The sequence below is a fragment of the Salpingoeca rosetta genome (assembly GCF_000188695.1).
Source record: "Salpingoeca rosetta unplaced genomic scaffold supercont1.30, whole genome shotgun sequence".
Classification (NCBI taxonomy): domain Eukaryota; class Choanoflagellata; order Craspedida; family Salpingoecidae; genus Salpingoeca; species Salpingoeca rosetta.
In genome coordinates, this window is record NW_004754904.1 from 29,495 (window position 1) to 51,085 (window position 21,591).

A 21,591-nucleotide genomic window follows, 5' to 3' on the forward strand; every position below is an offset into this window, starting at 1 on the left:
AAGCTTTGAGATCAAGCACTACGCAGGCCCAATCGCATACGAAATCGACGGGCTCATCGAGAAGAACAAGGACCCTCTTCCAGAGGCGGTGAGTGTCTTGTGGTGATGGCGATGGCATCTATCGCGCATGCGCAAACTGGAAGTGGAAAGTGGACATGACCTGTCCTCGCTCGCTGGTTGATGTGCTGCCAGTTTTGACGCCTTTCTGCATGAACAGATTGAATCATCAGCCTGTCCACACGGTTTTCACGTGCATAATTACCATGCACACACTTGCCCTCAACCTCCCACCTCACCTCATCCCGCCTGCCTGCCCTTTCGCGTGTCAACAGATGGCCAGTTCGATGAGCACGAGCACAAACGCACTCGTATCGCTGCTGTTCCATCACAATCTCGTCAGCGCAACGCGGAAAGGCGCCGCACGCACACGCGCACGCGAACTCACGCGTGAACTCTCCCGCCAAACGACACGCAGGTACTGGGATGATGATGATGATGATGATGATGATGATGATGATGATGATGATGATGACGTGACGTACACACTCAACAATCAGGGTTGCTGGACGGGCTGTGACGCCATGAACAAACTCTCATACACGCACGCACCCCATGTTACTGATTTTGCCCCCTCTGCAAACGATGTCCATTCACGCCGTTCTACGTGCATGTATTTCCCGCGCCACGTGTCCAGGATCACGCGCGCTGCGACAGTCAAGCACAAGTCTGTGAAGAAGCAAGCCGCCGACCTTGGATTTGAAAACCCAGACACGAACAAGGGTCTTCTTGGCCGCATCGCCCGCACTTTCAAGCGCCCAAACGTACGCACTGGATGTGTCCGTGTCCGCGTATGTACTGCATGTGTGTGTGTGTGTGCGTGTATGTACGTGCCGTGCGTGCGTGTGCGTGTGCCTGTATGTACGTGCGTGCGTGCGTGTGTGTGTGTATGTACGTGCGTGCGTGTGTGTGTGTGTGTGTGTGTGTGACGCGTCATCGTTTCTGCTCTTCTTTATCCTTCTCGTCATCTCTGACTCGTCACGCCCTCGTGACGGCACGACTGCTCAGGTGGAGACGGTGAGCTCGCAGTTCAAGCAGTCCCTGGATGCGCTCATGTACAAGATGAGCCTCTGCTCGCCCCACTTTGTGCGCTGCATCAAGCCGAACCCAAACAAGATGCCGCGGCAGTACGGTGAGCGCTGTTGCGAAGACATCCAACGTAATGCACATGTGTCGTGTCCACGCGCTGATGACAAACTGACGCACCACCACACCGTGCGGCTGACCTCACAAACACTCACACATACGCACACCCACACAACCATATGCGCGTGTGCACGCGTGCAGAGGATGCGCTTGTGCTGAAGCAGATGCAGTACACGGGAATGCTGCAGACCATCAAGATGCGACGCGAGGGATTCTCCGTCCGCATGTCCTTCGAGGAGCTCATCTCAAGGTCGGCTCTTTCGCTTTGTTTCTTTGTTTGTTTGTTGGTGTGCGTGCGCGTGCGTGTGTGCATGTGGTGGACATGTGTATGTGTGTGTGTGTGTGTGTGTGTGTGTGTGTGTGTGTGTGTGTGTGTGTGTGTGCGTGTGCGTGCGTGTGTGCACATGTGGGGGTGTGATGGTTAAATGATTGCAGCCCATGCTTTCAAACTGCTATCGCTGAGTGGAATCTTTGTCTTGGCGGTGTGTGACCTGTGCACCTGCAGCTACCAAGGGATTGTGTTCAAGTTCAGCGACAAGATGAAGTACACCAAAGGCGTCGCAGAGGAGCTGCTCATCAAGTGCGCCGAAAAGCAGGAGGCAAACAGACAAGACCAGAAACTGGTGCGTTTCCGTGGCTTGCATGTGCATCCATGTCTGCATGTGTAAATGTCGTGTTGGAAGTCATTGTGTTCTCCTGTCTCTCTCATCACTGACCCTTTCATTCACCTAAATACACACACACATGCACGCATACACACGTACACACACTACACGTCTGTGCAGACCTCCAGCCTGTCTGGATGGCTGATTGCAAAGACGAAGGTGTTTCTGAAGTACTGGCACCCGGATGTGTTGGATGCGCTGTTGCTCGACTCCAAGATTGCCGCTGTTCGTATCCAGTCCTGGGTCCGCCGCTTTCTCGCGCAGAAACGCTTCCGGCCGAGGCTGGTGCGTTGCTATTGCTCATGCGCGCGCGCGCCCGTGTGTGTGTGTGTGTGTGTGTGTGTGTGTGTGTGTGTGTGTGTGTGTGTGTGTGTGTGTGTGTGTGTGTGTGTGTGTGTGTGTGCGTGCGTCTGTGTGTGTGTGTGTGTGTATGTGTGTGTGTGTGTGTGTGCGTGCGTCTGTGTGTGTGTGTGTGTGAACATGTCGGTGCGAGTATGTGCGCACACGCCCTGATTTGGGTGCGATTTGCGACGTGCGCTTCTGCTTTGCTGTTGTTTTGGCTTCGACAGGCCCTTGTCACCCCCTGACCACCGCTACCCCTCAACTCTCCCTCAATTCTTGTCTGGCCTGCGTGTGTCCACAAACAGCAAGCGTACCGCGACCAGCTTGCGATGGCCGTCAGTTTCCTGCACGACATGAAGAGCCGTGGACACCAGACGTTTCTGGCACTCGAGGTACAACGACAACACTGTGTGGGGACGGGTGTTTCTGTTCAGTGTTGAAGGTGTTTGCGATACTTTCTTCAACCTGACACTGTTGCGAATGTTATTGTGTGTCTTCGGCCCCTCGCTCACTCACACACACGCACGCACACGCGCGCACACACGCGCCAGACGCTGGTTGAGGAAGAGGAGCGACGCGGGCCCGAAGATCTGGGCATCGCAACACCCGTGGACAAGAAGAAGGAGAACAAGGAAAAACGAAAGGTGCGCTGCTGTGCTTCACAGTTGCAACTGCTGTGGCTGATGTTGTTGTTGCTGCTGCTGCTGTTGATGTGCCTGCCGCTGCTATGTTCATGTTACAGCGGTTGTCATCTGTGTGGCGTCTCTTTGGCTTCCCTCACCACTTCCCTCACCACCTTGCGTGCGCAGATGTTGAAAGAAGCGCACAAGGACGTGGACATGCGGAAACTGCGGAAAACGCACGCGAAGGAGCAGAAGGATGTCCTCAGGTGGTGGAAGAAATACGAAAAGCCGGTACGAACGCAAATCTGCACGCCTGCAATTAATTGTTCGTGTTGCTCTTGGGAACAAAGGAGGTGTCGCTGGTCATGATTTGCGGCCGCAGCCTCAATTCTGTCTCCTCACTGTCGACGCTGTTGACACACACACACACACGCACACACACACACACACACATACACACGCAGCGGCGCGCGCATCTTGACGCGCACGGACGTGTGCACACGTGGTTCCACGGCCTCATGTCGCGTGGTGAAGCGGAGGAGTTTCTGTTTGAGGAGCCAGATGGCACATTTCTCATTCGCGTGTCGGAGACGAGCAGGAATTATGCAATTTCCGTCAAAGTCAACGGCCGCTGCAAACACTACCGCATCAACACGGGCGTAAGGGCACGTGTGTGTTGCTGTTGTGTGCATGCGTGTGTGTACATGCGTGTGTGTGCGTGTATTGCTGTTGTGTACATGTGTATGTGTACATGTGCACACACACATGTACACACACGACGCATTGGGTGTTGCGATGTACCACCATCATGCACACACACACACACACACACACACACACACACACACACACACACACACACACACACACACACACACACACGTGCACTCAATCTCTAACAATCGACCAATTGTTCCACACCATCGCCGCAGGTGGGCTATCAAGTTCTGGGCAGCGACGAGGATTTCGGGACATTGGAGGACTTGGTGGACTTTTACGGCGAGGAACCGCTGAGTCCTGCGAATGATCGGCTTCAACGTCCACTCGACGCACTGCACGACCTCAGACTTGGCTTTGGAAACGCCAACGTAAGAGAGAGAGAGAGAGAGAGAGAGAGAGAGAGAGAGAGAGAGAGAGAGAGAGAGAGAGATGGTGTGTGTGTGTGTGTGTGTGTGTGTGTGTGTGTGTGTGTGTGTGTGTGTGTGTGTGTGTGTGTGTGTGTGTGTGTGTGTGTTTGTGTATGTGCACCTTTGTGCCTCTGGCGGGTCGAGTGCATTTGTGATTAGCCAGTCTCGATTCGTGGACACCACTTTCTCTGTGTTGTTTCAACCCTCACTTCCGCAAACATGTCTTGTATTGCTCGGAATCGTTGACAGATGGCCAACCCGGTGTTCCCCACGTGAGTCGCAAGCGCAATCTCGCACATGCCCACCACTGCTTCTCCACTTCCTCCTTCAAACTCTGTCATTCAAGCAAGGCCACTTGACCCGAAGAGCTATGCTCATGCACACTTGTCCACACCACCCTCCCCTTTTCGCTCTGTCCCCATCATGTCTTGTGCACTGCAGCGGTGGCCGCTCGATGAAGTTGGACGGCAATGCACGCGCGTCCACATCACAGCGGTTGCGCCGTGAGGACTACCTTCGTAATCCAAAACAGCCACCATCATGGTATGTTGCGTACACCTCTGCCAGTGCATGCTCTTATGTGCCCGCATGCATGCAGCCACTCACTCACTCCGAGCACCAACCACCATTGCCCGAACCTGCCTCCTTTACCCCCTCCTTTACCTCCGCCCCTTCAACCCCCCCCCCCCCTCTTCAACTCCCCTTCACCTTCTTCAGGCTGCGTGGTAAACTCTCCCGGAGCGAGGCGGAGTCTGAACTGAAGAAGCGTGGGCTGGCGAGCGGGCGATTCCTGGTGCGGGAGCGCGAAGTTGGGGTCGACAGTGTCACGTTCGTCGTCTCATACACGCACGACCGCCGCTTCTTCCATCATCTTCTCGTGCGAGACATCGACGAGGACTGGACACTCAACGACCGTACGTTCCTTTCTTACAGTTTTCGTTGCGTACTTGCTTGGATTGCCAGCTTCGGTGTTGGTGATTTGTTTGCCTACTCGTGGGCACACCTGCCTGCGTGCCTCGCTTTCTGTCTGCTTTTGGAGCAGGTGGCTTTTCGACAAACAAACAAACAAACAAACAAACACAAACACACACACACACACACACACACACACACACACACACACACGTACACACACACACGCACACACGTACACACACACACGCACACACACATACCTCTTCGCTCTCCTCCCACAGGGCCGCTCCGTGTACGGTATCTGGATGACGTGATTGCCAAGTTCCAGGGGCGCAAGTACCCTGGCCTGGCCACGCGCCTCGAAAGCGACGCACCAGAACCTGTCAAGCGCGCCTAGCACGCCCGGTCACGTGGGCGTGGTGACATTGTTACAGTGCTTACGGTACCGTTTTGTGCCGCTGTGTTGTGTGTCGTGGCAAGCGACTACTGTTGCGACGTGCGTGTGACGCCTGCATGCTTACGCGCTGACCTGGCTGTTGCTTGGCCCTGTTACATTCTCGCACGCCCCTCTTTTATCCCTTCTGTACTTACATCCATGACTCTGTGGACGTGCCTTTGCGACCTGTCTTTCGTACTACGTTAGCATTGCTTTTTCGTGATGGTATTGACATGAATGCATGATGACTGTATTTGGAATTATCTGCTCTGCTTTGTTTTGTGTGTGTGTGTGTGGTGTCTTTGCGCGCCGATTCAACACAGAGCGTAGCTGGTGGTGCTGGCGATGTCTTTCGTGTGTATAGTCTTCATGGTTGACAGTGAACATTTGATGAACAGGCAATGGAAGTGTCATGCGTGTGCGAACAGCAGCAGCTACATGAGGGGATGGTGGACACACACACACACACACACATACGCTGCTTGCTCAATTTTTGTGCTGTCGCCATCCAACCGCGACCGCTGGCCCCCGCTGGCTACACAACGATCGACACCAAGCAAACAAGCAAGCAACACACCGAGCGAGTAGCAGCCATGCCACAGGAGGAAGGCGGGGATGCTGCAACGACGCCGACGCCACAGCCGCGGTCACAGCGTGCGTCCAAATCGTGGGCGAGCCAGGCCCGTGCTGCACGGCTGAGGAGAACGGCGCACCTGAAGCACGGCAGGCAGCAGAAGGGCTCGGCCAAGTGGATGCTGCCGGGCCAAGTGAGCTCTGACGATCCCAACGCAGAGACCGAGAAGGCGAAGGAGGTGAAGAAGGCGGCTGCTGCGTCGCGCAGCGCCGGTGGCAGGGACGAGGACGACGTTCCAATTGACGACCTGCGGCCGCAAAAGGCAACCCCGTCCCTTCTTTGGCAGTCGCTCTTGGGCACCTTCAAGTACATGTTCTATGGCGCGTTTCTGCTCTTCTCCGTCGTCTTCCTCCTGACCAACGTCCCACTGCAGCTCGATGAGACCCTTCGCGGCATGCTTATGCCAGAGACGCTTCCTCCGCCCGGCAGTTCACACCCTGGACCTTGGTGTCCAGCTGCCGCAACTAAGCAAGTCCCTTCCACACACATGCACTGACACGTGTTGTCTATGTGTGTGTGTGTGTATTTGTGTATGTGTGTGCGGGTGTATGTGTATGTGTGTGTGCGTGTATGTGTGTGTGCGTGTATGTGTGTGCGTGTATGTGTGTGAATTCATGCGAACGTGAAGCGTGGCCGTGGAACACGTTTACGATAGTTGCTTTCCTCTAACGCTTGCATGTATACGCCTGGCCCCACCCGGCTTGTCCACGTTTGGGCGACGTCAAGCTAACGCAACACCATGTGTTGTGTGTTGTATGATGTGTGATGTGGATCGCAGGGAGTTCAGCCCACGCCGAAACATGTTCAGCCGCACCGCCAAGGCAGAGTTCTCGTACAAGTGAGTAATGCTTACGTGCGTGTCGCCCGCTGATGCACTGCTCTTCCCACTCGCATGCCCACGTGCCATGGATCAAGCACGGGCAGAGCACCGGCCGAGCACGCTGCCTTGCTTGCACTATTCATTCGCCACCTGCGCAAGCTCATCCAAGCAAACACCAATGTGTGCATGCGATTGGGCTGGGCGGTTCAAGGGTGCACGGTAGCGATTCGAAACACGTGAGCCTCTTCATTGCCGACGCCTATTGTTCCGAGGCATCCCTGTATCCGCTGGTTCGCGAAGCAGCAAAGGCCAGCACGGCGTACGCCTTCAACGCGTCCCTCATTGCCAGCATCATCCCCGTCTCTCATGCTGCATTCAAGCGCAGGCTCTTCGGCTTTATCCACCACGTAGGGCTGCATGTTGTGTATCTGTCTGTCTGTCTGTCTGTCTGTCTGTCTGTCTGTCTGTCTGTCTGTCTGTCTGTCTGTCTGTCTGTCCATCTGTCTGTGACGACAAGAATATGCGTCATGCACAAAGCCATGCATTTTCACGCTGCGCATCTTGCCTCCGTGAACTTCTTTGTGCATCTATTCCTCATACTGCCCCCCCCCAAATACCATACTGCGAACAAGGTGCTCGACAAGGAGCACAACAACGGGAGCCACAACCACCGCTCGTATCAGCTGGCAATCGTTGCACACGGCTTCACCACCGGCCATATCCTCAAGCTCATGCACGAGGACTTGGAGTTCCGCTCGCTCCTGCGCGCAGGCCACGTCGTCCTCCTCTGTAAGCGCGTGCATGGATGCAGCTTTGGAGCGGTGCCGTCATGTATTTCCGCTTCTGCCCGTGTTGTGTCCACGTGCATGCCTTCCTCGCACTTTTCTTGTGGTTGCTTCTGTACCTCAACCTCCTCGTCCTGCAGTCCCTTCCTTCTCCTGCTCCTTCTCCTGCTCCTTCTCCTGCTCCTTCTCCTGCTCCTTCTCCTGCTCCTTCTCCTGCCCCACTCACCACCACATCACGACCTCACCAACACCTCCACAGCGCCACTGCTGTACCCGTTTGGCCCCGTGGGCACGGGTATCATGCACCAGCTGCAGGCATCGCTCGTCTCGCTTCGCTCCGCCGCCGCTGTCAACGCGTCTGCCGTTGCCATCCAGCCGGACCTCGTCTCCATCTCCCCGCGCCTCGCAGGCGTCGCCAAAGCCGTAAGACGATGTTTGCAAGCATGGCGTCAACAGCGTGGCTGGCTGGCTCGTCCAACCCGCTATCACACCCTTGAACAACAGCATGACCACGGCACCACACACACACACACACGCACGCACACACACACACACACACACACACACACACACACACTACACACACACACACACACACACACACACACACACACACACACACACACACACACACACACACACACGCACGCACACACACACACGCACGCACACCGACTCAACTGATCCTATCTCCCTGCTCTGCATTCCTCCACTCAGGTGGACGGGTTCCTGATGAAGCGTGATGTTGCGCTGTGGCTGTATGGCTCGGAGAAGAACGACTACACCAAGCTGAAGCGAACAGACTTTGAAATGTTCTACCCCCTCGATGTGCTGTCACCAGATGAGCACCTCGCTTCCCTCAAGCACGGGATTCCTTGCTCCGCCCTCATTCCACAGGAGGAGACGTACACCACCAACCTCCAACGTACGCGGCTCCTGCAGCTCTGTGACGAACCGTCCTGTTTGTTGCCTGTCATCTTGCCAGCCGAGAGTACTCGGGCGCGTTTTATTGCCATTGCACACCCTATTCACCATCACCACCCACACCATCACCACCTCTCATTCATTTCACCACCATGCATTACACCGCCTGCAGACCACCTGCGCGCGACGACGACTGCGCTTGTTCCGACCGCTGTTGCCGGCTCCCACTGGTCCCTCGCTCACAATGATGATGCCATCAAGCACATTCGCGCCGTTCTCCGCAACCTCTAACTGCAAGAACAGCTTGCATGCCATGTCGTCTACCTGTCTGTCTGTCTGTGTCTGTCTGTGTGAATCACCAACCATCGCCCTCGCTCGTCTTTCGTTCATCTTTCCCTCGCCTTTCGTTCATCTTTCCCTCCCTCCCCTTCCTTGCCCTTCGTCAATCCGCTGCGTTCTTCGGACCCGCGTGCCGTGTCCCTTCTGGTCTGTTACATCTCGCCCCTGAGTACCGTTCGTCACCGCTCCTCTTGTTCTCATTCCCGTTTCCCGTTATGACATTGGCCATCGCCGTAACACATCAGGTCGACCACACACGAACACGAACACACGAACGGACATGCCTGGCCAAGAGGAGGGCGCAGGATGGGTGACAAAGGCACACAAAGCACACAAAGCACACACACACACACACACACACACACACACACACACACACACACACACACACACACACACACAGCACACACACACAAAGCACACAAAGCACACACACAAATCCAAACAACAAAACAAGAAGCAAGCAAGAGAAGAGAAGAAGAACAGCGCGCAACAAACAAGCAGCAGTTACAGCCCCCTCTGTTCTTGTCTGTCTTGCTTCTTTTGCTGCTGATGATCGTGGACCTGGGCTCACCGTCAGCACCTGACACGCGTTCAAGAAGCCAAACTGGGGCTGCTTTGAGCCAACGACTTGAGTTGGCTTTGTATCCACGCCCTTCCACCTGTCCTCTGTGTGCTCACGGTGATCTGTTGCGGCCTGCTTTCTTCCCAGCGCCACAGCGTTGCATAACACAGGCGACAACGGTCTGCCCAGCACTTACACGCGTGTGGTGATGGATGTCAATGACAACATGATGCACAAAGGAAGCACTCCCTCATCTTCGCTATCGCCGTCGGCGCCTCCCTCGTCATTCTCTCAGTTCGGAGGACCGACGCCTTCGTAAGTGACATGCCCTTTGAATGCAACAACACACACGATGCTTGCTTGGCAACCCTTTGTATGCATATATGCACACATGCACCATATTATGCTCACATACACACTATCTCTCTCTCTCACACACTCACACACTCACACACACACATACACACACACACACATGCACGCACACACACACATGCACACAACATCGATAGCGCTCCGTCGGGGAAAGACACGCGCAACCGTGGGCGTCGCAATCAGCAACAGCAACAACAGCAGCAACAGCAGCAACAGCAACAACAGCGCAAGCAGCAGAAGCGGGAGCAGAAGAAGAAAGGTGACGGCATCGCACCAACGGCCCGAGGCCTGCGTCCAGCAAACGCTTCATCCATGGCCTCTCCACGGGAGCCGCAGACCAAGCCGCCCAAGTCTGCCGACGACAGCGCAGACAGCCCTATCGATCCACTGGCGAGCGCCGCCACTGCAACCACCACCACCGCCACCTCCTCTGCCAAGAAGAACAAGAGGAAGAACAAGAAGAAGAAGACCAAGGCACCGTTCCCACACCCCCACCACCAGCAGCAACAACAAGGCCGCGGCGGCAGCGGTGGCGTGGATGTCGTCACCAGCAGCGGCGGCCGAAAGGCCAGCGCCAGCGACCTGCTTGGCTTTGTGTATGAGACACGCGGGGTGTCTGCCCGCAGCCTCCGCCAACACCTTTCGCGCGCGCGCTGGAGCGAGGAGGTGCGCGAGGCGAGACGCCGCCCAAAGTACGTGGAGCCGCTCACCAAGGAGCAGTATATCCAGGCCACGTGTCGATTCTACGTGCGGCAGGCCGTCAACTGCTCGGCGTGCTACCTTGATCCAGACGAACCCATTGACTGGAACATCATCGAGCAGGTCGCTTGCATGTCTGGTGGTGCTGTTGTATGAGTGCATGTATGTATGTATGTATGTATGTATGTATGTATGTATGTATGTATGGATGTATGTATGTATGTATGTATGTATGTATGTATGTATGTATGTATGTATGTATGTATGTATGTATGTATGTATGTATGTATGTATGTATGTATGTATGTATGTATGTATGTATGTATGTATGTATGTATGTATGTATGTGTGCATCGTGTGTCTGCCTGCAACTTTGACCCACCTCCTTCTCTCTTCGTCCTCAACGCCACCGTGTGTGTTCATGTGTTTGCAGGTGGTGATGCGAACGCGTGGTCGGCAGTCGTGCCCCATCTGCCTGGACCCGCCCGTCGCCGCCAAGATCACCCGCTGTGGCCACGTCTTCTGCTGGTACGCTTGCTCGTGTTCGTACGCCTTGCCCAACACGCGGCAGCCGACTGCAGAAAGGCCCCATCCACCCCCAGTACACACACACACACACACACACACACACACACACACACACACACACACACACACACACACACACACACACACACACACACACACACACACACACACACACATCCATGCTCATAACTAGACACCCCCCTCCCTCTCGTTCTGCCCACCAAACACCGTGTCAGGTCATGCATCCTGCATCATCTGACGACAACCACGCGTGGCTTCAACAACTGCCCGCTGTGCGAGGATTTGATTGACCCCAGGGATCTCAAGAGCGTTGTGCTGGTGCACGTGCACCACCCTGCCACCAACGCAACCATGGCCCTGGATCTGCTGTGCCGCACATCCACGTCGCTGCTGGTTGTGCCGTCGTCCGTGCGCCCGCCACACCGCTCCATCGGCCCCGCCGACGTCTCCGCACTCAAGGTGCCGTCCTGGCCGCGCATGCGTGCTTTTGTGTGTGTGTGTGTGTGTGTGTGTGTGTGTGTGTGTGTGTGTGTGTGTGTGTGTGTGTGTTTGTTTGTTTGTTTGAGCCAACCTTTAATGAGTAATGCATTAGCCCCTTTCTTCGTCCTCAAACCAACTCAACCTCCTCTCGCCCCCCCCCCCTCGCCACTATCTCCGCATCAGCTGCGGTGCCCGGAGCACTTGAAGGTGGTGCCGCTGACAGACGCGGAGCTGCTGTTGAATGTTCTGCAGCGGGAGGCGCGAGAACTGACGGCGGACACCGTCGACAGCGACGACGCGTTTGTTCAGTCGGCCCGTGCTCGCCTCCTACAGCGGTGGCGGCTGTGCGACCCACACCTCCCGACACACGCCAACGTGCACGACATTGCTGCGCTCGCATTTGAGACGACAACGGCACCAAAGGCGGAAGAAGGGAAGAGGAGTGGTGACGCGAGAATGCCGACACAGCTGCTGCCAGTGGCGCCGTGGGAAGACGTGGAGAGAATGAGAGCCGAACATGCGCGCGATCACGGGAGAACGACGGACCGTGATGTACAGCAGCCAGCAGCATCGACAACAACGTTGGCTCGCGATGCAGCTGTTGGTGAGAGAAAGGGTAGGCACGAGCATACAGCAGAGAAGGCTGTGCCAGTTGCGATGGCACACAAACTGAATCCACAAGCAGAGGAATACGTTCCGTCGTCGCTGTTGCCACCGCCATCGCTGCAATCAACAGTGACACACCACAACGACACCGACACCACAAATGGCGATGGTGATGGTACCCGTGGGGATAGTGGGAACGATGGTACTCGTGGCACGGGTGGCCATGGTGATGATGCACAGTGCTCCTCGGAATCTTCCCTTCCGCCGCACTGGCGCGAACCGCTGCCGCCAACCCCAGGTGCAACGCAACCACCATCATCGTCATCATCGTCGCCACCAGCGCCTTCGTCGGGGGTTGGCGCTGCTGCTGGCGTGGACGATGCAGTGTTTTTCTACCAGAGCAGCGACACGCAGCCCATCTTCCTCCACCCGCTCAACATCAAGTGCCTCATCAAGGTCAGCCCGCTCTGTGTGTGTCTGAGGCTGTGTATGTGTGTGTGTGTCTGCACATTTGTGTTTGCATGTATGTGGGTGTGCGTATCTGTGCGTATCTGTGTCGTCCCTGCTTCACTCGCCCCGACTGCTTGCCTAACCCTACCTCATGCACCCATCCCAAAATCACACCTCGTGTAGGAGTACGGCAGCCTGGCTGCCTGCCCCGCCACCATCAGGGGCCGTGTGGTTGAGGTGTCGACACATGCCCTCGACTCGTCGACACGCTCTCGTCTCAAGCACCTCGCGTATGTGCCCACGCGCAGCTGTCTGTGTGTTTGTGTGTCTCTGTGTATGTCTGCGTTTGTGTGCGCATGTGTGCTCATGTGTGTGTCGGCATGTAATGTCTTTCCCTGTAGTTGGTGATGCCTCACCTGAACTCGACCGTCCATTCACGTCACATCACATCACACCACCACCGTGCAGCCACGTGCCGCTGCGCACGTCGTACGAACTTGTTGAGCTCGATCTGCACCACCTCCTCTCCGCAGACACACGCGCACAGTTTTCGGGCGACATCCAGCGACGACAGCAGCGGCGGCGCAAGCGACGGGCAGCGGAGAACAAGATGGCGCGGGAGATTGAGACACGCCAGCGTGAGGATTTGCAACGGTTCATGCACGAATACGCCGTTCCTGCAGATGACGTGCGCGTCGAGGACTTGAAGGACTTCCTGCCCCAGCCCCAGGTCAGCACATGTGGTGCTTTGTGTGTCTGTGTGTGTATGTGTCTGTCTGTCTGTCTGTGTGTGTGTCTGTCTGTCTGTCCGTCTCTCTGTGCCTGTCTGTGTGCGTGTGTGCGTGTGTGTGTGTGTGTGTTCAGTGGCCGTTTGTTTGTTTGTTTGTTCGAGTGCACTAGACCGCGTTCTTGTCAAGCGACGGTTGTGAGATGAAGCCAGTCGTGCTTGGTTGGATGGGGCGCGTGTGTTCACGACGTCATGACCGTCACCATCGTCATCGACCCATCTTGAACAGGAGCGACCAGTGCACGACGATGACGACAACGCTCGTCACGCAGCATCCCGCTTCTCATCCGTGAGTCCTCCACTTGTGTATGTACACGTGTGTGCATTTGTTCTGCCATAATCAATACCTGCGTCAGCACTTCTGTCTGCACTTGTGACTTTGTTGCTGTTACTTCCTCCTGCTTGTCCCACCTCCCATCCTCTCACTGTCTCTCACTCACACACCCCGAACATCGTCCCTTACCGCTCTCCCTCATTTCACACCACCACCACACCACCCTTTGCACCATTCTCTGCGCGGGCATTAGGCCGTGTCCAGGGGCATCATGGCAGATGCCCCCGTGTTGAGTGCAGAGCTCTTCTCATCGTCACCGAAGAAGCGGCAGCAGCAGCACGGAGGAGGTGGTGGTGGTGATGATGGTGGTGATGGTGCGAAGAAGGGCAGCGTGTGGGGGAAGCCACACCGCAACGTGAGTGCGCCACCAGCGACGGCGTGGGATGCCGAGACCACCAGCACCGCCGCCAGCAGTGCACAACAGCGTGTGAGAGCAAAGGGCCCACGATTGCGCACGGCGGCCCATTCGCCAATGGAGCGACGGTCCCACGTGATTGGCGGCGATGGCGGTGTGCAGCAGAGCACCGACTCTGAGGACGCGTATGACCTTGAGGAGGCGTATGCGCCCCGCAATTACAGCGATTCTGTGTTGCAGGACTGGGGAGCGTGGACGGCAACCATGCAATCCTCGCCGTCATCATCATCGTCATCATCCAGCCGTCGCAAGGGGAAGAAGAGCAAGAAGAAGCAGCTTCTTTTCTCAACCAGCAGACCGGGCCAGTGACGTTGTGCGGGATTGCTCTAATCGCCTGTGCCTGTGCGCGTGTGCGTGTGTGCGTGTGTGCGTCTGTGTGTGTGTGTGTGTCTGTGTGTGTGTGTGTGTCGTGTAAATGTTGTGTATTTGTCATTTGTCTTGTGTTTGTGTCTGTGTGTGTGTGTGTCTGTGTATGTCGTGTATATGTTTGGTCGTGCTTGAAGGACAGTGCAATAAACGTATGATTGAACCCAACTGATGTGGTGGTGTATGAAAGTGTAATCGCTGGTGGTGAAGATTCATGTCAAACAACAAGGCAGCACAGCTCAACAATGGGCGAAGAGGAGGAGGGGGGCAGTTCAGGCAAGAGGACCAAACAAAACAAAACAAAGAACACACGCAAGCTCACACATACACGCATACAGCGGCAATCAACAGCGGCCGCAATACGGTGCATGCCAACTTTGTGAGGCAGGACTGTGTGCACATGTGTGCAAGCGAGTGGAAAATGGCACAGCTGGGGCTTACACAGGCAACCATTTGTATGATGAACTCAACGCACTGACCAATGCAACCAACCGCACGTGTGTATGTATCACCAGCAGCTGCATGCATGCGTGTGTGTGTGTGTGTGTGTGTGCTTATGCGGTGAAGCCAGCCTCTGCGAAGATTTCCTTGACCTTCTCCCAGACAGCGTCGATGGACTCGGAGGCGTCGACGCGGCGCTCCATGCCCTCCTTGCGGAACAGATCAATCACCGCTGCACCACACGTCAACACGGCATGGGGGGGGGGGTGGTGGTTTGGTCGGTGAGGAGCCCAGGCATGGAAGTGTGAGTGCACGTGAGCATGTGATGCTTGGGGCTGCAGCGCGTGAACAACACACAGCTCAAACTGCGCTCTGTAGTTGCCAAAGTACGACCAGCACACCCAAAAATCAACAATGTCATGCCAACAACCACACACACACACACACATGCGCACACACACACACACACAAACATACGCACACACATGCGCACATCAGTGGCAACGTACGCATTGTGGACTCCTCGTATGTGCGGTGGCGCTTCTTGAGGGACTCGACGTTGTCGTCCACGCGGCCGCTGCTAGCAGCACGCTGCAGGCACCGCTGGGTCGATGTCTGGCCATTGTAGTGGTGACAGTGGTGGTGACGATGGCGGTGATGGTGTGGAGGAGGAGGAGGAGGAGGGGGGAAGAGCCAGCGTGGCTTGCCGTGCGGCACACGCATGAATGACGCACAACACGGACAGGCGCACGCATCAGCAAGAGAGATCACCTCCTCGTCGCAGTCGAGGAAGAGGACGAAGCGGGCGTCAACCTTGTCTCCCATGCGCTCCGCCCAACCTGGGCACACACATGCACACACACATGTGCACACACACACGTCCACATATGTACACGTACAAGTATATATGTCAGAAGGCATGTGTGAACCGTTATTCCAATATCGGCTCGCTCATGTGTGAGACGCCTGGCAGCGCCGCTCTCACCGTCAAAGTTGTCGGCGTTGCGCGGGAAACCGTCGATGAGGAACAAGTTGCCGTCATGTGCCTCCATTGCCTGCAAGCAACAGCCCCAGCACCAGTCGTCAGTAGCACCGTGTGTGTGTGTGTGTGTGTGTGTGTGTGTGTGTGTGTGTGTGTGTGCGTGTGTGCGCGGGCATAACTTGTCAAGCTGTCTGGTGTGTGGGGACATCACCAGCCTGCCCACCCCACCCACCCCCTTATCTCCGCCACCCTTGCAAGTTCTCGCCACGTGTGCTTGGTTCAATGTATTGGTGGGTTCAACAAAACTGCGCACCTTGTGGATGAGCTCGATGGTGATGGCGACAGGCACGATCTTGCCCTCCTTGATGTATCCGTTGATCAGCTCGGCCGTCTCAGACCCAGAGTTCCTGCCACGACGATGTGCACACAGTAACGGGTTTGCAGCAGCACGTTGTGAGGGCAGATGGAGAGTCGCCACCACCGTCGTAATCGCTAACAATCGGCATCGCAGCGGACAAGCAGAAGGGTGCCCGGTAATACCGTGTCCACACACCTCTCGGCGCGCAGCAGGTCGCCAGCTGAGAGATGCTTGAACTTGTACGTCTGGTGGTGTTCAGGACAGATGCATGGATGTCATCAAAGATGGTTGTGCGCGGTGATGGCGGTGATGGCGGTGATGGCGGTGAGAGCGTGTCATACGCGGTGCTGGATGGCCACACACACACACGCACGCACACCACATCACATTGCAAACAAACGAATAAACACACGCACACACACAACCACACACCACATTGCAAACACACACCACATTGCAAAAAAACAAACACACACACACACACACACACACACACACACACACACACACACACACACACACACACACACACACACACACACACACACACACACACACACACACACACACACACACACACACACACGACTTACGTCCACAATGCGCTCGCACTGAGTGCCCTTGCCGGCACCAGGTGGGCCCAGGACAAAAACAACAACGGGCTTGGTGTCGCTCATCTTGCTGGTGTTGGACAGTTTGCTCGCAGTGGAGAAGAATGGGACAGTGCGGGTTGGCACAGAACGCGGGAATGCGGGCTGGAGGAAGGCTCGTGTTTGAGGCCGGAGGCAGCGGGCGGATGCAGCAGCGAACAGCGGTTGAGCGACCCTCAATCGGGAAGCAAGAGACAAGCAAGTCGTTAGGGGCGCCAGCGTCACGTCTACAGCACAGAATCAGGCAATCGTGTGCACGCGTGTGGTTTGTATGTGAGTCAATGGTGGTGACAGGCGATGGTGCTGTGCATGTGGAAGAGAGAGAGAGAGAGAGAGAGAGGGCGGGTTGCTTGGTTGGTTGTACATGCACGCAAAACAACCAATCCACACACACACACACACACACACACACACACACACACACACACACACACACACACACACACACACACACACACACACACACACACACACACACACACACACACACACACACACACACACACACACGCACACACACACACGCGCGCGCGCGCGCGCGCTCACGAGAGAAGAAAGAAAATGAGAGCTGACATGTGTGTCATACCACAACACACAGCGCAGGCGCCAGTGTGTCCACGCCGCCACCAACCACCACTGTGGCTCTTCCTCACCTCGAGCACACACAACTTCACAACTTCGGAGGTGCAATTGGCAAATGACACGCTGTATGCAGTGCAATTTGCAACGCACCCAAACATCGCCGCTGTTGCGCACTTCCCCACCACCCACGTGCACCAACAACACGCCCAAACTACATCATACCTCGTTCACACACATCCACGCGCGCGCACACACACATCCACGCATACACGTCCACGCACGCCCACATCCACGCACACACTCCGATCTCCACATCACCACACACCACAGCGAACCATGTCAACGAGGAAAGAGCCCACGGATCTGCTCGAGGAAGAGCTGCAGGAGCTGCGGCATGAGCAGGCCGCGTTGCCCTCCCACAATCTCAAGGATGAGGACTTTGACGATGAAGACAACGCTGATGATGATGACGATGATCATGACTACAACGAGGATGGTGGCCACGATGACGACTACGATGACGACGGTGATGACTATGATGACGATGGCGATGCCCGCAACGCAGGAAAGGCCGGGCGACACAACGGATGGGTGCCGCCGGGGGCTGACAACCAGGGCGGGGATGAGGATGTGTTTGGAACAGACCTTGATGAGCACTTCTACATCCCACGCCGGCTTGAGGACAAGTGTGCTTCCCTCGTCGAGGCCGTCAACGACTTCCACTTTGCCATGCTCAACGACAGCCAACGCAACGACTTCTACCGCCAGGCGCTCGCGCGCCAAGTGAAGCCTGGCGATGTGGTGCTCGAGATTGGCACGGGGTCTGGGTTGCTGGCCATGCTTGCGGCCTCCGCTGGCGCCAAGCACGTGTACACAATCGAGGCCAACCGCCACCTTGCAGCGCTGGCCCGCAAGATCATCCGCGCCAACAACCTCCAAGACAAGATCACCGTCATCAACAAGCTGTCCACCAACGTGCACGTTGGCCACGACTTTCCGGAGCGCTGCGATGTGCTCGTGTCGGAGATCCTGGGCACGCTGCTGCTGGGCGAGAGCGCGCTGCAGTTTGTGGCGGACGCGCGCCGGCGGCTGCTGAAGAAGGACGCGGCCATCATCCCGCGGGCCGGGCGCCAGTTCATCTCCCTCGTGCAGTCCAACGAGCTGCGGCAAATCACCTCCGTGCAGAAGTGGGAAGGGTTTGATCTGCACGAGTTCAACGCACTCCAGGACACGGTGTCACTGGTGTTCACTAAGCAATATGGGTTCCGCTTCAGCTCTGTCAAGCACGACCTGCTTGTTGCGAAGCAGCAGGTGTGCGACGTTGACTTTACCCGTGATGGGCCAGGCTCCCTTGGCGAAGAGGTGATCATCCCAATTGTTGCCGAGGCAGACGGCACCGTGGATGCCGTGCTCACATATTGGGAGGCATACGGCGACAAGGACGAGCAGCTGGTGTGTCACTGCGTGTGTGTGTGTGTGTGTGCGTGTGTGTGTGTGTGTGTGTGTGTGTGTGTGTGTGTGTGTGTGTGTGTGTGTGTGTGTGTGTGTGTGTGTGTGTGTGTGTGTGTGTGTGCACCTGCTATGACATGATTGCGTGCGTTTATATCTAATGCGCCTGTCCCATCTGTCCATACTTGCCTTTCTTCCCCCAAACTCCTTGCCACATCTTGTGCTCACCCCGGACGTCCGGCACCCCCCCCCCCATTTCCTTCCGCCACACCACGAGCAGGTCATGTCGACGGAGCCCGAGGCAACAAAGGACAACTTTGCGCGGGACATGCAGTGGGGCCAGGCGCTGCAGCTGGTGGAGGACCTCGACAACGAGGGCGACGAGCCAAAGCCGTTTGTGGTGTCAAAGGGCGAGAGGATTGATCTCATCGTTCGCTTCTCAGAGGACAGCGCCGTCATGCAGTTTGCCCTCTCCCGCCCACAGCACGCCGCGTGACACATGAACCCGTGCCTGTCTGTGTGTGTGTGCCTGTGTGTGCGTGTATGTGTGTGCCTGTGTGTGTGTGCCTGTGTGTGCGTGTATGTGTGTGCGTGTGTGTGTGTGCGTGTGCGTGTATGTGTGTGCGTGTGTGTGTGTGTTCTGTGTTCTGTGTGTATGTGTGTGTGTGCGTGTGTTCTGTGCGTGCGTGTATGTGTGTGTGTGTGATGCGACACGTGTTGCCACCCACCGTGAATTCCCCCTCTCTGAGTTGCTTCCCGCGTCACCTTGCCTGCCTGCCTTGTCTCTCTCCTCTTGTACAGCCAATGCCTTGCTTGCTCGCCCGTCTGCGCCAATGAAACCAATGAAGGACAAGGAATGTGAGGAAAGAAAGGAGTACACCATCTTGACCACTTTTAACAGCCCGCAACCAACAAACAACAACACTGATCACCACCAGCGGATATGCTGACAAGTGTTGTGGCGAGTGTGGTGGAGTGGGCGCAGAGCCGCCCCTTTCTTGCCTTCAGCGTGGCCGTGCCCACGGCGCTGTACCTGTTTGATGAGGTGTACGTGCACAGCCGGCGCGTCGCCGCCACGCGCGTGGACACCCTGCCTGAGCGCTTCTCTGCCCTGATGACCCAGTCCGACTTTGTGAAGGCCCGCAACTACCGCCTTGACCGTCTCAACTTTGCTTTCTGGTGAGTGCAGCTATCGTTTTGTGTGTATGTGTGTATGTGTGTGTGTGTATGTGTGTGTGTATGTGTGTGTCTGTCTGTCTATGTATGTGTGTGTGTGTCTGTACCTGTGGCTGTGTCTGTGTCTGTGTCTGTGTGCCTGCCTCTGTCCTAGATCTTGCACTGCCTGCCATCACCCGCCACTCACCGCACCATTGCGCTCAAACGTACACACATACGCACACACATACGCACACACACACGCCCACACACACACACATACGCACACCGCACACACACACACACACAACATGTAGGCACAATGCGTTTTCGTTCACCACGTCCATGGCCAAGCTTGTGCTTGGGTGGCTGCCATTCGTGTGGGGTGTCTCTGCGAACGTGCTTGAGTGGGCCGGCTTTGAGGCATCCGCTTCTCCGGGGCTGCACGCGTTCCTCTTCTTCCAGATCATGACCTTTGCTGATCAGATCATGCATCTCCCATGGACCATCTACCACACCTTTGTCCTCGAGCAGAAACACGGCTTCAACAAACAGGTGCACACGGAACATGCACTGCTGCGGTGCACATGTGTGCATAGGGGGTGTTCGGGAAGAAGGCACATGCAATGCTGCTTTTGCCATCTGCCTCACTCGCACGCGCATACACACATATACACACATACACACACTCGCATACACCTGCATGCACTCACGTACATACGCACTCAAACACCCACGCGCACACACACACACACACACACACACACACATTCATTCATTCATTCATTCATTCACACATTCATTCATACACATGTACACGCACGTGTGCAGACTGCAGGCTTCTTCATCAAGGACCAGCTGAAGGGGACTGTGCTCACGTCTGTGCTCATGTTCATGTTTGTGCCGGCCTTTGTGCGCATCATCGTGTGGGCCGGGGACGCCTTCTACTTCTACGCCTGGCTCTTCTCCATGCTCTTCAGCCTCTTCACCATCTCCGTCTACCCAGACTTCATCGCCCCGCTCTTTGACAAGTACACCGACCTCCCCACCGGCCCCCTGCGCACCGCCATCGAGGCGCTTGCATCCTCCCTCGACTTTCCGCTCACCAAGCTGCTGGTGGTGGAGGGCTCCAAGCGCTCTGCCCACAGCAACGCCTACTTCTTCGGCTTCTTCAAGAACAAGCGCATTGTGCTCTTCGATACACTCATGGGCCCGGACTCTGGCGTGCCCAAGGACGCGGTGCCGGCAGCAGCAGCGACCAACAGCAGCAGCGATAGCAAAGGCTGCACCGTGCCTCAGATCACCGCTGTTGTTGCACACGAGCTTGGCCACTGGTACCATAACCACGTGCTGAAGGGGTTTGTGCTGCAGCAAGGCATTCTCCTCGGCATGCTCTGGGGCAGCGGCCTCCTCCTCCACAACCAGGTGCGTGTTGGGGAGGGGGCAGAGGGGCTGTGTGATTGTGTGTTTTTGCATGTCTGTATGTGCGTGCGTGCGTGTGTGTTTGTCTGTCTGTCTGTCTGTATATATGTGTG

The 21,591-nt window shown here is 56.2% G+C and overlaps 6 protein-coding genes across 6 annotated transcripts in view; 5 read left to right on the forward strand and 1 right to left on the reverse strand.

Moving 5' to 3' along the window:
* The window catches only part of PTSG_09835 (myosin), a 9,750-nt gene extending 4,040 nt beyond the window's left edge, over window positions 1–5,710 (forward strand). The window contains exons 11-26 of the mRNA XM_004989136.1: window positions 1–88; window positions 333–475; window positions 695–821; window positions 1,066–1,189; window positions 1,345–1,453; window positions 1,709–1,826; window positions 1,989–2,153; window positions 2,516–2,602; window positions 2,762–2,854; window positions 3,020–3,124; window positions 3,298–3,492; window positions 3,766–3,921; window positions 4,210–4,232; window positions 4,402–4,503; window positions 4,678–4,874; window positions 5,157–5,710. The exon at window positions 1–88 is cut by the window's left edge and continues 79 nt beyond it. Coding sequence (XP_004989193.1) covers window positions 1–88; window positions 333–475; window positions 695–821; window positions 1,066–1,189; window positions 1,345–1,453; window positions 1,709–1,826; window positions 1,989–2,153; window positions 2,516–2,602; window positions 2,762–2,854; window positions 3,020–3,124; window positions 3,298–3,492; window positions 3,766–3,921; window positions 4,210–4,232; window positions 4,402–4,503; window positions 4,678–4,874; window positions 5,157–5,272 — 1,948 coding nt within the window. The 3' untranslated portion in view covers window positions 5,273–5,710. The remainder of the gene's footprint in view (window positions 89–332; window positions 476–694; window positions 822–1,065; window positions 1,190–1,344; window positions 1,454–1,708; window positions 1,827–1,988; window positions 2,154–2,515; window positions 2,603–2,761; window positions 2,855–3,019; window positions 3,125–3,297; window positions 3,493–3,765; window positions 3,922–4,209; window positions 4,233–4,401; window positions 4,504–4,677; window positions 4,875–5,156) is intronic.
* A 119-nt stretch (window positions 5,711–5,829) lies between these two features.
* Window positions 5,830–9,110, forward strand: PTSG_09836 (uncharacterized protein). Its single transcript, XM_004989137.1, has 7 exons — window positions 5,830–6,413; window positions 6,724–6,783; window positions 6,977–7,172; window positions 7,398–7,554; window positions 7,810–7,973; window positions 8,268–8,475; window positions 8,647–9,110. Exons 1-7 carry the CDS (start codon window positions 5,905–5,907, stop codon window positions 8,763–8,765), a joined length of 1,413 nt encoding a protein of 470 aa, XP_004989194.1. The 5' UTR covers window positions 5,830–5,904; the 3' UTR covers window positions 8,766–9,110.
* Window positions 9,111–9,246: 136 nt separating this feature from the next.
* On the forward strand, window positions 9,247–14,607 carry PTSG_09837 (uncharacterized protein). Its single transcript, XM_004989138.1, has 9 exons — window positions 9,247–9,693; window positions 9,891–10,575; window positions 10,886–10,980; window positions 11,217–11,460; window positions 11,665–12,543; window positions 12,721–12,827; window positions 13,006–13,267; window positions 13,554–13,613; window positions 13,852–14,607. Exons 1-9 carry the CDS (start codon window positions 9,587–9,589, stop codon window positions 14,380–14,382), a joined length of 2,970 nt encoding a protein of 989 aa, XP_004989195.1. The 5' UTR covers window positions 9,247–9,586; the 3' UTR covers window positions 14,383–14,607.
* PTSG_09838 (cytidylate kinase) lies at window positions 14,541–17,569 on the reverse strand. Its single transcript, XM_004989139.1, has 8 exons — window positions 17,524–17,569; window positions 16,814–17,097; window positions 16,416–16,465; window positions 16,176–16,269; window positions 15,866–15,935; window positions 15,652–15,719; window positions 15,390–15,495; window positions 14,541–15,112 (listed from the first exon to the last, which is right to left on the reverse strand). The coding sequence occupies exons 2-8, from the start codon at window positions 16,895–16,897 to the stop codon at window positions 14,994–14,996; spliced, it is 591 nt and encodes a 196-aa protein (XP_004989196.1). The 5' UTR covers window positions 16,898–17,097; window positions 17,524–17,569; the 3' UTR covers window positions 14,541–14,993.
* Window positions 17,570–17,610: 41 nt separating this feature from the next.
* Window positions 17,611–19,540, forward strand: PTSG_09839 (arginine N-methyltransferase). Its single transcript, XM_004989140.1, has 2 exons — window positions 17,611–18,904; window positions 19,182–19,540. The coding sequence occupies exons 1-2, from the start codon at window positions 17,789–17,791 to the stop codon at window positions 19,395–19,397; spliced, it is 1,332 nt and encodes a 443-aa protein (XP_004989197.1). The 5' UTR covers window positions 17,611–17,788; the 3' UTR covers window positions 19,398–19,540.
* Window positions 19,541–19,798: 258 nt separating this feature from the next.
* PTSG_09840 (Afc1 protein) overlaps window positions 19,799–21,591 on the forward strand; it is a gene marked incomplete at its 3' end in the record, with an annotated part of 3,298 nt that continues 1,505 nt past the window's right edge. Inside the window, exons 1-3 of the mRNA XM_004989141.1 lie at window positions 19,799–20,080; window positions 20,374–20,611; window positions 20,888–21,481. Of these exons, the coding sequence (XP_004989198.1) occupies window positions 19,845–20,080; window positions 20,374–20,611; window positions 20,888–21,481 (1,068 nt within the window). The 5' untranslated portion in view covers window positions 19,799–19,844. The remainder of the gene's footprint in view (window positions 20,081–20,373; window positions 20,612–20,887; window positions 21,482–21,591) is intronic.